A 17,806-nucleotide genomic window follows, 5' to 3' on the forward strand; every position below is an offset into this window, starting at 1 on the left:
GGAAGCACTAACCCAGAAGTGCCATCCTCCGGAGAGGCATTGGATTCGCCTGACCTTCCTCATATTATAACAAATTTCCAGAAAAAAATTGAGCATCTTGAACAGATCCTGACAAGTTTAATAAATATATGTAATCAGGATGATACTCTTGAGCATGGTGATGATGTCAAAAGTGCAGCAATCTCCGTTCAGCTTCCAGTAATTTGTGAGAAAGAAGCCCATAACTCTTGCCTTCAAAACTTGCCTCATAACTGGCTGCCAAAATGCCGAAAAATGCTTAAAAATAAAGGTTCTGAAGATAAAGACGTACAAACTATGCTATTTGCTCTTAAGTATCTGCACACTGCAGTCAAAGCACAATAGTTTTACCATCTTATGAGCAAGAGATTGTAATAACTCACTACAATGGATACATTACAAATCTTTTCATGGAACATTGCTTCCATCAGGAAGCGGTTGCCTGACTTACATCATATTAGTGCAACCAAGAATATTGATGTCATCTGTTTGCAGGAATGTAGATTGAAAGATGGAGCACCTCCACCAAACTTGCCTGGATATGCAGCTTATAACCTAAGGTCAACCAACTGTTGTGTGATATATGTCAGAAAGAACTTGCCGCATTCACTCCTTTCCTTGCAGAGTCAAGTTAACATGCAGTATCATGGTGTCAAAGTATATGCAGGCGATTTTTCCATAAACATTTTTAATCTCTATGCCCCAGCGAACCAGCTTCGACCTGATGCTTTACCAGATCGCATCAATAGTGAACCTACCATCATTCTTGGAGATTTTAATGCCAGACATAAGAATATTGGTGGGTCTATTACAAACACCAATGGAACTAAACTAGTGAGATTGCTGAATGAGCATGATAATGTTCGAATTGTGGGCACTACTGAGCCTACTCACATATATGGTGGCATACTAGATCTGTGTCTTGGATTTAATACATCATATACGATGCATGACTCTGTCATAGTTGATGATCTTCTATCTGATCACTTCCCAAGACTAACAACTGTCAATCTTGATCACATCTCCAGCAATCAAGGAGCTAAATACAGAAGGAGGAAACTTATTCTCAAACCAGAACACAGAGACAACTTTATTAACCACTTGGATCAATGGTATAAGAATTACGAGCCCACTGGCACACAAAAATTTAATGATGATTTAATTACCACTATTGAGAGTGTTCTCACAGATCAAGTGGGCAGGAATAGGAAACAAAGACCCTCCACTATAAATAACAATAAAAACCAATGTAAATACTATAATGATCCACAGCTGCGCAATCTAACACATGCAGCTAGGAGGATTGGTAAAGCATACCGTGAATGTAGAACCCCAGACCTGCTCAGAACGTTCCAAGCTGCACTAACAAATGCAAGGAATAGAAAGGAAGAACTTAGGCAACAGGAATGGGAACAGTTTGTTAGTGGATTAAATAGGTCCACCCCTTTGAGTTTGGCTTGGAAAGGTATAAATAAAATAACCAGGAAAAAGACTGGCAATGTTGCTCATCCCTTTCCTCTTGAAAAAGCAAATGACCTCATAAATGACTGGTCCAAAACATCCAGGCATGAAAGCCTTCCATCTCATATTAGAAAAAATTTAGAGAGTACTTCTGAAGAAATGTTGAAACTGATTAATTTTATGAGTCAAAATATTGATGAGAGTGATTGCCTCTTTACCGAGTATGAATTAGATAATGCATTAACCAAAGGTCGATCAACTGCTCCTGGAGAGGATGGTATAACCTATGATATTCTCAGAACTCTAAGGCACGTGCCTGATAACCCTTTGTTGGCACTGTATAATCTCAGTTACATTGAGGGCGTTCTTCCTACTTCCTGGACCAATAGTCTCATTGTGCCTATCCCTAAGCCCCAACAGCCTGATACATTTAGGCCGATCTCCTTAACTAGTTGTCTTTGCAAAACTTTTGAAAGAATGATGCTTAACAGATTGTACTACAGAATCAGACATCAACTTTCCCCCTACCTCTATGGGTTCATGAAAGGTAAAAGTGTGCAGGACTGTATTTCCACCTTTCTCACTGCACACACCTCTACTAGTTTTACCACTTTTCTTGATCTAAAATCTGCATTTGATATTGCAAACAGAACCGTTATACTACATGAACTAGCCAAAATGAATATTGGTGGCAGCTTACTCTGCTGGATAATAGGATACCTGTCAAATAGAGTATCCTCTGTCCTTTACCAAGGCTTCAGAAGTGATTCTAAAGAAATGTCTTTAAGTACACCGCAGGGAGGAGTTCTTAGTCCCATGCTATTTAATATTCTGATTAATGCTCTCCTAAATGCTCTATCTGCCTCACCTAAACATATAGCTATAAGCTATGCTGATATCATGATCCATACAACAGGGCATAAGAAGATGAATACCATTCTTAATGAAGTTCAAGCAATTTGTAATCGACTAGGCCTCATAATATCTTCCTCTAAAACAAAGATATTAACAAGCAAACGACATCCCCCACCCATCTATTTGCAGGGTGAAATCATTAGCTACGTTAAAACTTACAGATATCTTGGTGTAGATGTACCCTTTAACAAATCCACTATACCACAACTAAACAAGAAATGTAAAGCTAGGCTAAATGCTCTCAAAGCTGTTGCTGGCTACAATCCCAACTATGGTGCTAATGTGAGAATCGTGAGAATGATGTACATAGCCTATGTTAGGTCCTTAATTGATTATGCTGCTCCCATGTTGATATTAGCTAGAGAAAGTTCCCTCCGACCCTTGGAGTTAATGCAAAATGAAGCTCTCAGGACTATTCTTGGCTGTCCCAGATCTACAAAAGTTCTTAACATGAGGAAGGAGCTTGGTATTTCTAGTATCAGTGATAGGATTGTTGAAATTAACACTGTACTCGGTATTAGAATGTTGAGAAACGAACCAGACACTGTCACAGTGAATCTTACCAAGTGTCTAGAGGTAAATACACACAGATCTAAATGGATTGTGAAAACGTGCAATTGCATTGTTTTATAACCTGCATGAACTGTATCACTGTAGGCAACAAGAGCATTTCACCCCTCCATGGAAGATGTGTTCATTTAATATCACATACCTACAAGTCCCTCCCAAGAAGCTCATTGCTAGTAATCCCTTCCTTAAATCTCTTGTTAGAGCAACTGCTCAAGAAGAAATTTTTCGCCTAGCTGGTAGTAATAAGTTATCACAAGTTATATACACTGATGGATCTAAACAGGAGTCTTCTGGCAGGGCTGCATCTGCTCTTGTTGCCACCTCCCTAGTTAAGAACGATAATAAATTTGTTGAGTTAGGCATAAGAATTAACAACTGGGCGTCTACACTGCAAACTGAATTGTTTGCAATCCTAATGGCGCTAAAGCTAACCTATGACACTGAGCTTGACTCTATCATCATTACTGATTCTATGTCATCATTGAAGGCTCTTGGCTCATATAATGACTCCAACAACATGCTCATTGGGGAAGCCAGGTATAGATACTCAAAAATTAGGGACAAAGGAATTAATGTACAATTGCTATGGATCCCATCACACATTGGATTACTCCTTCATGATAAAGTTGATATGTTAGCCAAGAAGAGTATCCAGAAGGAGAACGTAGAATATAACTTTGGTATAACTGTGTCTAGCATTAGGAATAATATTAGGAGAGAAGTAAATAATGAAGATGATTGTTATAGGAATGCAGTTAGAAGCCTGAGTAGATCTATAACCCACTATGATAACATGAACGTAGATAAGTATATTTATGGAGCAACGTGCAATGTGAACAGACTGACTGATGTTGTAGTGGCCAGGCTTAGGCTTGGTTACAAGTACTTCTGGCAGTTTGGGAGACAGATGATGATCAAACTAAATGTAAATTATGTGATCAGGCATATGGTCACTCTCTTGAACACTATGTGCTTAATTGTCCACTTATTGAGGAATACAGAGACAGACAGTATAATAACCTATGTGACATGTCAAGATATCTTATTAATGAAAATAAGATACCAAATATACTAAGCAAATTTCCTAAATTTGCTTGTAACAGATAAGTGAACTATAGATATGTAGATATAAATCCATATGTATTCCTGTTAACCCTTTGGGGCCTAGTTCCTAGGCCTTTTGTGTATCCACATGCTCTCGCGCTACCGTCCACAGGATGGATATGGGGTGCACAATAAACTAGCCACTTCGGTGGCAAAATCTAAATCTAATCTACTCCTGGCTTATGTTATCCCTATCATACCTATTCTCATCTGTCTACGAGTATAATGTGTGTTTACAGTGTTTTGGGGACATATTAGTACCCGTGTTGAGTAGCAGAACAGAAGTCGCGACACCGTAGCTGGGATAATTCATACTCATCAGTTTCTGTCCGTTCAGAACTATCATCAGTAGATGACGTTGATAATAGTCCACAAGTGAAACTTTATCTGGATTTATTTCTTGCGAGGTACTTGTTCAGTGTTGAAATGTAAACAGACTTTTGTATATAAAAAAGAAAAAAGAGAAGAAAAAAAATAGCTGTATTTACAGATGCGACCTACAACAGTAGCCTAACGTCTAGGTACCTATTTACTGCTAGGAGTACAGGGACAAGTGGATGGAGGAGACTTGCCAATACGTCTCGCTCGATGATCGAACTCATGTCCTTTCGGTTGCGAGGTAAACGCTCTACCATTGAGCTATGACTCAGCTTTGCTCATCACGTGTGTGTTGTTGCCACACCTAATACTCAAGGTCGAGCATATTGCCAACATGGAGAGCAGCTGGGACCGCTTACCACCATGGTACCCAGCAACCTCCTCGTGATCCTCTTCCCTCCCACACCCCTCTCTCTCCATCCTTCGTTCCCACTCCCTCCCTCCCCCCACTTCCTCCTCTACTTCCCACTCCCTCACCATCTCAATTTCACACGTTAGTACATTCTGCATCGCCACATTTTTGCTCCGGTACCATTTTACCAACAAAGTTACAAGGTATATCGAGTTGTATATCTCAAAATGCATTACCGACTTCTGTACCTGAGTGTATCAAAATATGTATAGCTGGCTGAGTTTGCTATAAGCCTTATATTAGGGACTGACGAGTAGTGATGTGGGTGGTGGTTATGGTTGGGGATAGTGGTGATAGTACTGTGATGGTGATACTTTGGTGGGTGGGAGTTGGTAGTAGTGTTGTGAACTAGTTTTATAGTGGTGGCAGGAATGGTGGTGAAGAATAAGACATACAGAGATCAAGTAAAACACTCACCATACTCCTTTGTGTCGTCCTGGCCCATGGCGGCTGCTGGCCACCTCCTCTACTACACCTCTGTTTTTTATTGTTCAATCTCAAATGTAACTTCAACAATTCACTTTATTAATATGAGTCTTTATTAATCACTCTTTTAATGTTACTTCACTAATTCAGTAAAGTCACTCACATACATTTTTATGCTGAAAATACAAATCTTGAATAAAAGTTAATGTTGAATGTGTACTGTTGCACACAGAGATGTGAACAGACCCCTGCAATTATATACGAGTACACACACACGAGACTGAGCTTCTGGCGGGGCCAGGAGCTATGTTTCGACCCCTGCAACCACAAATAGGTGAGTACACAAACGTAGTGGAGGCGGGAACCATGCACAGTTTTAAGACTAGGTTTGAAAAAGCTCATGGAGCAGGGAGAGGGAGGACCTAGCATCAATCAGTGAAGAGGAGGGGCCAGGAGCTATGAATCGACCCCTGCAACCACAACTAGGTGAGTACACTCACTCACTCACACACACACACACACACACACACACACACACACACACACACACACACACACACACACACACACACACACACACGGCCACTTTAACTCTGATGCACTTAAAACTTTGAACAAAGAATTGCAATGTCTTGTGTTAGTGCACTATGAAAGAAGGTTGTATGCTAGCATCGGAAGCTACATGTTTCTACCACTAGCAATGATAATATTGCTGGTCTTTCTATATCATGAACATGCAAAATGACAGGTAAATCTTACATACATTCACCGCCCAGAAGGTACTACCACTGTCATATTAGTGTGAAAAATAGGATTTCTGGTTTGTCCAAAGGACCCCAATGGAAATAAGTCACGTTGACTTTTTTGGGTTATCCTAGGTTCTCTACACATATGCTGCTATGTATGATAATCTATGTAACTGTATTTGTGTATACTTGAATAAACTTACTAACGAACATGTAAGTCGAGAGGTTACAAACTTCAACTTGTATTCCCGTGTTATTTCGTAATATTACTTATCTCTTGGCCTTCATTTCAGGTACCAGTCAGGTGGTAAGTCGTCTGCCTGTCTGTAGTTTCTTTTTATGAGATTTTAAAAATTTACTAGTCATCATCTAGATCATATTGAGATGATAATATCACCATCACATCAGCAGAGCAGGCGACGCGCCATAACACACATTAACATTAACATTTTATCCCCCACCATAAAGCTATGAGGCTTCCTTTGCTCTCTGCAATACCATGAAATATTAAAAATGACATCAGTAATAACCGGATGGACCAGGCAGTGAACATGATGCAACAGCAGCGGTATGAACCACTCACTCACATCCTCCCTTGTAAAGGTCTTCACAACAGAATGATGATTTGGAACGGCTAAATGCTTGAAATCAAGAGCTCTTCACGAAAATCAAGGTACCCCACTTAGTGAGAAAAAAGTGAAATATATTCTGATGCAGGTCAAAAGTGCTTAATTTTCTGATTTTTGTCTTCCAAAGACTAGGTTTCCATCATATTACATTTGATGTTTATATACCAAAACAGCCAGCAAGGCATGTGTACCACTGGTATGTACTTTATTACAAAAAATATGGTGGTTACACAGTGGCTATACTACTCTATATGACAGCTACGCAGTGGAAACAAAGCTAGCTATGCTTCCCTGTCATACTCCATCACGGAGGATGGGCTTCATACATGGTGATGAAATTGTCAACCTGAGCTGGGAGACTTCTTCACTTCTTATGACCAGAGTCTTTGGTAAGATGGGTAAGGAAGAAGGATGGGTAAGGATAGAAATATTGGAAAAGGGTAGGAGGGGGGAGTGAGGTAGGATATAAAAGGTAAGTGGCCCAACCACTTTGTTGAAATTTAAAAAATGTGTAATAATAGAAAATTCTTGAAGGGGTATAATACTAGCCCATCAGAGTCACATAGATATAACACATATATAGGTACATGACTGAATTGGTAGTAGGTATACAAGTTGCAATTGCAACGAGAATATCGTCACGGGTTCATCAACTAAGGGAGTTCGAAAGGTTTCACTCCAGCATATACTGGAGTTGTTATTTCTCTGGATAGCCTGCGTGTTATCTCAGTGAATATATATATGCCGAGAGGTACTTCACTACCCACTTTAAAACTGCGACATCCATGACTTAAGTAGTGTATAGGTGTAAACTGAGGAGAAAGGATACTAGACAAGTTGTCTTAAAAAGTGGTAGGAAATGGAATGCGATAATGCAGATGATTGTAACTACCACAATCACTTAAAATTAAAATTACGGTAAATTAATACAGAAAACGGACATCATGAACACATTTCTGGTGCTGTAACTTAAAATACATAATTACAAATAGGTAGAGTCAACTAAAAGGGAAAACGAAAAAGCTGGAAGATATGACTAGGGTGTAAGTTTATTTAGGTACAGGTACACGTAAGTATAATTACTAAAGGGAAGATGACTCGAAAAAAAGTAAGTTGGAACAGGAGGAGAACGAAATCTTGAAGATAATGAAAGCAAATGAGATGGAGACAAACAAGAATAAGACATGTTAAGGAAGCTGTTGTAAACAGACGCAATACCGAAGTCAGACTGATTTTTGGACTGTTAGGGCAGCAAGGGAAAGCGAGAAAAAAAAATGAAGATAAAGGTGATAGAAGTATTGTTAACTGTTGCAAAAAATAAAGGCAGGAAAAATACAAGCTCACATTTTTCCAATAGTACGACTGTACGAAACAAAATGTCGAGGCCCAGTTAAATATATTTTTGGATCAGGTGCTAACATGAAGTCTCAGACAATCAAATAGGTATGTAAAAATATTTCTATATAAGGCTCGGTATAGAAGGGAATACAGGAAACAAAAGCAGCCACAGAAACATGGGGAAGGGGAAGTAACTCAAAAGGGCCAGCACTCGACTAAAAACCATTAACTACATACAGTAATAATAAACCACCTCCCTATCACCCATTCTCCCTCCATTTACCAATCCAGCTCTCCTTATACCTACTCCTCTTCAACACTAATAACCAACTACCATGGCGAACTTGAATTAGGAAAAAAAGACAATACCAAGAACATAACTATGTTGTAACTAGAAATAGGAAATGAGATATGCGTGTGAAGTGTGACGTCAGTCCCATACCAGGTCACATGTGACTTACTAGTCCTGTGTGTGATAACTTATCAGTCCCTCCCCCTCCAGTACTTACTTATTCCCATCCTATCCTCCACCACCACCACTATCCTACTTCCCATTACCAGCGCCCACCACTATTTCACTACCAATGACTACCACTATCCCACTACCAATGACTACCACTATCCCACTACCAATGACTACCACTATCCCACTACCAATGACTACCACTATCCCACTACCAATGACTACCACTATCCCACTACCAATGACTACCACTATCCCACTACCAATGACTACCACTATCCCACTACCAATGATTACCACTATCCCACTACCAATGACTACCACTATCCCACTACCAATGACTACCACTATCCCACTACCAATGACTACCACTATCCCACTACCAATGACTACCACTATCCCACTACCAATGACTACCACTATTCCACTACCACTATTCTCCTACCAATGACTACCACTGTCCCACTACCAATAACCATCACTATCTCACTACCAATGATTACCACTATCCCACTACCAATGACTACCATTATTCCACTACCAATGACTGCCACTATTCTACTACCAATGACTACCATTATTCCACTATCAATGACTACCACTATTCTATTACCAATGACTACCACTATCCCACTACCAATGACTACCACTATTCTCCTACCAATGACTACCACTATTCCACTACCAATGACTACCACTATTCTCCTACCAATGACTACCAGTATCCCACTACCAATGACTACCACTATTCCACTACCAATGACTACCATTATTCCACTACCAATGACTACCATTATTCCACTACCAATGACTACCACTATCCCACTACCAATACCCATTACTATCCCACTACCAATACCCATTACTATCCCACTACCAATACCCATCACTATCCCACTACCAATAACCATCACTATCCCACTACCAATAACCATCACTATCCCACTACCAATAACCATCACTATCCCACTACCAATAACCATCACTATCCCACTACCAATAACCATCACTATCCCACTACCAATAACCATCACTATCCCACTACCAATAACCATCACTATCCCACTAACAATAACCATCACTATCCCACTACCAATAACCATCACTATCCCACTAACAATAACCATCACTATCCCACTACCAATAACCATCACTATCCCACTAACAATACCCATCACTATCCCACTACCAATAACCATCACTATCCCACTACCAATAACCATCACTATCCCACTACCAATACCCATCACTATCCCACTACCAATAATCATCACTATCCCACTACCAATAACCATCACTATCCCACTACCAATACCCATCACTATCCCACTACCAATACCCATCACTATCCCACTACCAATACCCATCACTATTCTACTTCCCATTACCAGTGACTAATATTATAACACATGTTTTGTTATTGTTTTGCTTTTACCACCCTGGTTCACAGGTCCTGATCCACCGCGAGCCTGGTCACGGACCGGGTCACAGGGGCGCTGACCCCCGGAACACGCTCCAGATATTCACCACAATTAATCCAACCCCATCACCACCAAAACCATTCACAATGACAACCACCACCCCCGAACAACCACAACCATTCACAGTGACAACCACCATCCCCAAATAACCACAACCACTCACAATGACAACCACCACCCCCAAACAACCACAACCATTCACAATGACAACCACCACCCCCGAACAACCACAACCACTCACAATGACAACCACCATCCCCGAACAACCACAACCACTCACAATGACAACCACCATCCCCGAATAACCACAACCACTCACAGTGACAACCACCATCCCCGAATAACCACAACCACTCACAATGACAACCACCACCCCCGAACAACCACAACCATTCACAGTGACAACCGCCATCCCCGAATAACCACAACCACTCACAATGACAACCACCACCCCCGAATAACCACAACCATTCACAGTGACAACCGCCATCCCCGAATAACCACAACCACTCACAATGACAACCACCACCCCCGAACAACCACAACCATTCACAGTGACAACCGCCATCCCCGAATAACCACAACCACTCACAATGACAACCACCACCCCCGAACAACCACAACCATTCACAATGACAACCACCACCCCCGAACAACCACAACCATTCACAATTACAACCACCACCCCCGAACAACCACAACTACCCCCCCCTCACTACCACCATAACACACTGTTGGTCGAACCTCCCGTGTTTGCTGGCCATCAACACGACGCGCGCGCGCACACACAATGATAATATTTACCAACTTAATTAATCATAAACTAATTTAAAGTCACAGTTTAGTGTTAAAGTTAACTGTTGCCTATAACAATTAACAATATAATAACTAACAATTACATTCATAGCTTCTAATTACATTAACTTAATACCAAGGTCAGCGGACAGGATGACTCCACTAGTACTTGCGCTGACCCACACGGGTTTAGAGCCTCACATGATTATTAAATAGGGTTAGTAGCCATGGAGGATTTTTTAGTTGTTTTATTCGTGGGGAAGCGCTAAACCCGTAGGCCGGCATAGCGCCTGGGGATAAAGAGAGGCACTTGGAGTCGATCCACGGACACAAAGATACCTCCAATACCTTGGATTAAGAGCTGTCCCTGATTTTGCTCCGTTTACTGTTGCTGTGTGTGTTCTATTTGTGAGGAAGTTTAAAATCTATCTGCCCACCTGTTATAGATGAGTACGTGTGAGTTGAACAAGGGCCGGTTGGACCTGCCTAACAAGGGCAGGTTGGACCTGCCTAGCAAGAGTAGGTTGGACCTGCCTAACAAGGGCAGGTTGGACTTGCCAGGCAAGGGCCGGTTGAACCTGCTGCAATGTTCCACTATGCTATGTTCTTAACATAGCTGCTATCACCTGCACACACTACTCCGGCCGCACATCTGTGCCCTCCCTCCCCCCTCTCCCTCTCCCTCTCTCTCTCTCTCTCTCTCTCTCCCTCTCTCTCTCTCTCTCCCTCTCCCTCTCTCGCTCTCCCTCTCTCTCTCTCTCTCTCTCTCTCTGTCTCTCTCTCTCTCTCTCTCTCTCTCCCTCTCCCTCTCCCTCTCTCTCTCTCTCACGTAATATAAATTTACAGTAGTACTTCTTATGTGATAAATAAGGTACAATATCTACATGTGGTATGCTGCCAACATGGTGGGCGTTACCACACCTGTGATATGCAGTCCACAAATTCTTTGAAAGGTATGTACAAGTGCTCTCTCTCTCCACACACACACACACACACACACACACACACACAGATGAATCACAGGGATGTTAGGAAGTATTTCTTCAGCCACAGAGTAGTCAGTAAGTGGAATAGTTTGGGAAGCGATGTAGTGGAGGCAGGATCCATACATAGCTTTAAGCAGAGGTATGATAAAGCTCACGGCTCGGGGAGAGTGACCTAGTAGCGATCAGTGAAGAGGCGGGGCCAGGAGCTCGGACTCGACCCCCGCAACCTCAACTAGGTGAGTACAACTAGGTCAACTAGGTGAGTACACACACACACACACACACACCACAGCCCGGCTTATCCGGCACCGTATTTAGGTATCTGTCCAGCTGTCAAGAGGGAGCTGGAAAGATACCTAAAGACGGTGCCGGATCAGCCGGGCTGTGGTTCGTACGTTGGATTGCGTGCGGCCAGCAGTAACAGCCTGGTTGATCAGGCCCTGATCCACCGGGAGGCCTGGTCATGGACCGGGCAGCAGGGGCGTTGATCCCCGGAATGTCATCCAGGTAGACACACACACACAAGGTTCTTGTAGCAGGGAGAGAATGGATGTAGTAGCGACTAGCAAATAGGCGGGGCTAGAAGCTACGACTCAACCCCTGCAACCACATATAGGCGAGTACACACACACACACAAACATAAGAATAGCGTTCCGATACCTCAGTAAGGAATCGTTCAAGACTCTCTACACCATATCCGTCAGGCCCATACTGGAGTATGCAGCACTATTTTTGAACCAACACCAGGTTAAGCACGTTAAAAAAATTAGATAAAGTGCAAATGTTTGCAACAAAACTAGTCCCAGAGCTAAGGGGAATGTCCTACGAAGAAAGGGTAAGGGAAATCGGCCTGACGACACTAAAGGACAGGAGAGTTAGGGAAGGCATGATAACGACATATAAAATACTGCGAGGAATTGACAAGGTGAACAGAGACAGGATGTTCCAAAGATGGGACCCAGAAACATGGGATCACAATTAGAAGTTGATGACTCAGATGAGTCAAAGGGATGTTAGGAAGTATTTCTTCAGCCACAGAGTTGTCAGGAAGTGGAATAGTCTAGCAAGTGACGTAGTGGAGGCAGGAACCATACATAGCTTAAAGACGAGGTAAGATAAAGCTCATGGTGCAGGGAGAGAACCTAGTAGCGATCAGTGAAGAGGTGGGGCCAGGAGCTATGAATCTACCCCTGCACCACAAATAGGTGAATACAAATAGGCGAGTACACACACACACACAACACACACACAACACACACACACACACACACACACACACACACACACACACACACACACACACACACACACACACACACACACACACACACACACACACCTCACCTAATCTTCAAGGTGATTCCTCACCGCTCTGCTCTCCAATACTGCTGAGGTGGAAGGCAGCGAGTCGACACATAATATAAATATAATTTAGACAATGTTTGGCTGTGGTCAGAGGTTCAACAAGTCACAACTTTGGTAACTGATAACGACAAATAATTGTCAAGAGACCCGTGAACGAGCACAAAGGCATTAGAAAACGTTTCGGTCCCGGGACGTTGATCACTTCTAACTTAAGTCAGGATTGGATCAACATCTACAGAGGCAAAAAAAATCTTAATAAACATCTGCTTTGCTCTAACTTTGTATTACCTAATAATCCTCAGGCTCCATACACCACTGAAAAGTACGGAAACTATAAACTGCAAAATACATAGTTTCACCGTATTACTGGTGATTTTCTATTCGTTTTTAGTGAAGACCAGTTATACGACTGGTGTCACGTGTTGGCCCTGACAGGGTCCAGTTCCAGCCTTGTTTACGTTTTGGACTAACATACGCCACAGATCGTTAGGCTCGCTGCACCTAGGCCTTCGCCTCTGCGTTGACTTCCTCCTCTCTCTCTCTCTCTGTGTGCACTAGCAATACGATGGTAACCAGGTGGGGAGGGAGAGTGAAGGCCACAGCTGAGGAAGAGTGAAGAGGTGGAATATCCCCTCAGTAGCCTAGCAAGTCCTCTCACTCTGACTGCTGGTGACGCTACTGAAGACGGGTGTAGTAGCAGCAGCAGCAGACTGCGACGCTGCTTCACGCGCACACGTGAGGAAGAGAGAGCCATACTACACACAGTAAGAGAGAAAACACGATAGAGAGAAAGTAGTCGGGTGTGGCGACAAGACGGCGCCAAAAGAGGTGGAGCGTAATAACAAGACATATGAAGATGTATGGGGGAAACTGCTGTTGCTATCACTGGAACTGTGTGAAAGCAAACAAAAATTGTGGAACAAGCTTTTATTGCGAGAAAGTTTCGCTCTGTGGGAAGCTTCATAAGTTGCGACTTGATAAAGCTCTTTTCGGAAGCGACTACAGGTAACCTACAGGTAGGTGGGTAGGGATGCAAGAAAACATACCCATACGTTCTCCCATACCAGGGAACTGAACCCGGGACGTTGTGATTGAATCGAATACTCTCAAGCATCCCACTGAGGTGTATCCATATGCTCTCGCGCTACCGTCCACAGGATGGATATGGGGTGCACAATAAACTAGCCACTTCGGTGGCAAAATCTAAATCTCCACTGAGAGGTGGTGGGGGTGTACTGATAGAATAGGGGAAGGAGGGTTTGTGAGGGGCGTAGGGGATAAATAGCGTGAAGGGGACAGAACAAAGAGAGGTGGTTGTAGTAGCAACAAGGGGCGGGGAAGAACGCTCTCATACCAACCCTGGCTAGGCTAGACCCTTACAACAAAGCAGATCTAGACAGGATTAACACACGTTACCTATGTATGATAATTTGTGCAACTGTATTTATATGTACCTGTACTTAAATAAAGTTACCAATGAATATATTTACAGATAGGAAATAGGCAACAGGTGTTACGAGACTTGCCCACACATCTTCACGGTCTGGATTCGATCCTGGTCCTTACGGTTGTGGGCAGACCGTGCTACCATTGAGCTACATTACCATGTATTTTAATATTGGTGTGAAAACCCATATTATATATATATATATATATATATATATATATATATATATATATATATATATATATATATATATATATATATATATTATTTATTATCATACTGGCCGATTCCCACCAAGGCAGGGTGGCCCGAAAAAGAAAAACTTTCACCGTCGTTCACTCCATCACTGTCTTGCCAGAAGGGTGCTTTACACTACAGTTTTTAAACTGCAACATTAACACCCCTCCTTCAGAGTGCAGGCACTGTACTTCCCATCTCCAGGACTCAAGTCCGGCCTGCCGGTTTCCATGAACCCCTTCATAAATGTTACTTTGCTCACACTCCAACAGCACGTCAAGTATTAAAAACCATTTGTCTCCATTCACTCCTATCAAACACGCTCACGCATGCCTGCTGGAAGTCCAAGCCCCTCGCACACAAAACCTCCTTTACCCCCTCTCTCCAACCTTTCCTAGGCCGACCCCTACCCCGCCTTCCTTCCACTACAGACTGATACACTCTTGAAGTCATTCTGTTTCGCTCCATTCTCTCTACATGTCCGAACCACCTCAACAACCCTTCCTCAGCCCTCTGGACAACAGTTTTGGTAATCCCGCACCTCCTCCTAACTTCCAAACTACGAATTCTCTGCATTATATTCACACCACACATTGCCCTCAGACATGACATCTCCACTGCCTCCAGCCTTCTCCTCGCTGCAACATTCATCACCCATGCTTCACACCCATATAAGAGCGTTGGTAAAACTATACTCTCATACATTCCCCTCTTTGCCTCCAAGGACAAAGTTCTTTGTCTCCACAGACTCCTAAGTGCACCACTCACTCTTTTCCCCTCATCAATTCTATGATTCACCTCATCTTTCATAGACCCATCCGCTGACACGTCCACTCCCAAATATCTGAATACATTTACCTCCTCCATACTCTCTCCCTCCAATCTGATATTCAATCTTTCATCACCTAATGTTTTTGTTATCCTCATAACCTTACTCTTTCCTGTATTCACCTTTAATTTTGTTCTTTTGCACACCCTACCAAATTCATCCACCAATCTCTGCAACTTCTCTTCAGAATCTCCCAAGAGCACAGTGTCATCAGCAAAGAGCAGCTGTGACAACTCCCACTTTGTGTGTGATTCTTTATCTTTTAACTCCACGCCTCTTGCCAAGACCCTCGCATTTACTTCTTACAACCCCATCTATAAATATATTAAACAACCACGGTGACATCACACATCCTTGTCTAAGGCCTACTTTTACTGGGAAATAATTTCCCTCTTTCCTACATACTCTAACTTGAGCCTCATTATCCTCGTAAAAACTCTTCACTGCTTTCAGTAACCTACCTCCTACACCATACACTTGCAACATCTGCCACATTGCCCCCCTATCCACCCTGTCATACGCCTTTTCCAAATCCATAAATGCCACAAAGACCTCTTTAGCCTTATCTAAATACTGTTCACTTATATGTTTCACTGTAAACACCTGGTCCACACACCCCCTACCTTTCCTAAAGCCTCCTTGTTCATCTGCTATCCTATTCTCCGTCTTACTCTTAATTCTTTCAATAATAACTCTACCATACACTTTACCAGGTATACTCAGCAGACTTATCCCCCTATAATTTTTGCACTCTCTTTTATCCCCTTTGCCTTTATATAAAGGAACTATGCATGCTCTCTGCCAATCCCTAGGTACCTTACCCTCTTCCATACATTTATTAAATAATTGCACCAACCACTCCAAAACTATATCCCCACCTGCTTTTAACATTTCTATCTTTATCCCATCAATCCCGGCTGCCTTACCCCCTTTCATTTTACCTACTGCCTCACGAACTTCCCCCACACTCACAACTGGCTCTTCCTCAATCCTACAAGATGTTATTCCTCCTTGTCCTATACACGAAATCACAGCTTCCCTATCTTCATCAACATTTAACAATTCCTCAAAATATTCCCTCCATCTTCCCAATACCTCTAACTCTCCATTTAATAACTCTCCTCTCCTATTTTTAACTGACAAATCCATTTGTTCTCTAGGCTTTCTTAACTTGTTAATCTCACTCCAAAACTTTTTCTTATTTTCAACAAAATTTGTTGATAACATCTCACCCACTCTCTCATTTGCTCTCTTTTTACATTGCTTCACCACTCTCTTAACCTCTCTCTTTTTCTCCATATACTCTTCCCTCCTTGCATCACTTCTACTTTGTAAAAACTTCTCATATGCTAACTTTTTCTCCCTTACTACTCTCTTTACATCATCATTCCACCAATCGCTCCTCTTCCCTCCCGCACCCACTTTCCTGTAACCACAAACTTCTGCTGAACACTCTAACACTACATTTTTAAACCTACCCCATACCTCTTCGACCCCATTGCCTATGCTCTCATTAGCCCATCTATCCTCCAATAGCTGTTTATATCTTACCCTAACTGCCTCCTCTTTTAGTTTATAAACCTTCACCTCTCTCTTCCCTGATGCTATTCTCCTTGTATCCCATCTACCTTTTACTCTCAGTGTAGCTACAACTAGAAAGTGATCTGATATATCTGTGGCCCCTCTATAAACATGTACATCCTGAAGTCTACTCAACAATCTTTTATCTATCAATACATAATCCAACATACTGTCATTTCGCCCTACATCATATCTTGTATACTTATTTATCCTCTTTTTCTTAAAATATGTATTACCTATAACTAAACCCCTTTCTATACAAAGTTCAATCAAAGGGCTCCCATTATCATTTACACCTGGCACCCCAAACTTACCTACCACACCCTCTCTAAAAGTTTCTCCTACTTTAGCATTCAAGTCCCCTACCACAATTACTCTCTCACTTGGTTCAAAGGCTCCTATACATTCACTTACCATCTCCCAAAATCTCTCTCTCTCCTCTGCATTCCTCTCTTCTCCAGGTGCATACACGCTTATTATAACCCACTTCTCGCATCCAACCTTTACTTTAATCCACATAATTCTTGAATTTACACATTCATATTCTCTTTTCTCCTTCCATAACTGATCATTCAACATTACTGCTACCCCTTCCTTTGCTCTAACTCTCTCAGATACTCCAGA

At 42.2% G+C, this 17,806-nt stretch overlaps 1 protein-coding gene across 12 annotated transcripts in view; it reads right to left on the bottom strand.

Moving 5' to 3' along the window:
* The window catches only part of Ctl2 (Choline transporter-like 2), a 91,830-nt gene that overhangs the window by 57,762 nt on the left and 16,262 nt on the right, over positions 1–17,806 (bottom strand). For 7 of the 12 annotated variants that reach the window (XM_053800221.2, XM_053800226.2, XM_070105214.1 and 4 more), the window contains exon 2: positions 5,276–5,460. The exons of 1 other annotated variant lie outside the window; for it this stretch is intronic. In XM_053800221.2, the coding sequence (XP_053656196.1) occupies positions 5,276–5,303 (28 nt within the window). In that variant the 5' untranslated portion in view covers positions 5,304–5,460. Of the gene's footprint in view, positions 1–5,275; positions 5,461–13,067; positions 13,214–13,376; positions 13,513–13,746; positions 13,867–17,806 lie in introns of those variants that run through there. 4 more of the 12 variants (XM_053800220.2, XM_053800227.2, XM_053800232.2 and 1 more) reach the window with 4 other exon arrangements.

Source organism: Cherax quadricarinatus, chromosome 97 (genome assembly GCF_038502225.1).
Source record: "Cherax quadricarinatus isolate ZL_2023a chromosome 97, ASM3850222v1, whole genome shotgun sequence".
Taxonomy (NCBI): domain Eukaryota; kingdom Metazoa; phylum Arthropoda; class Malacostraca; order Decapoda; family Parastacidae; genus Cherax; species Cherax quadricarinatus.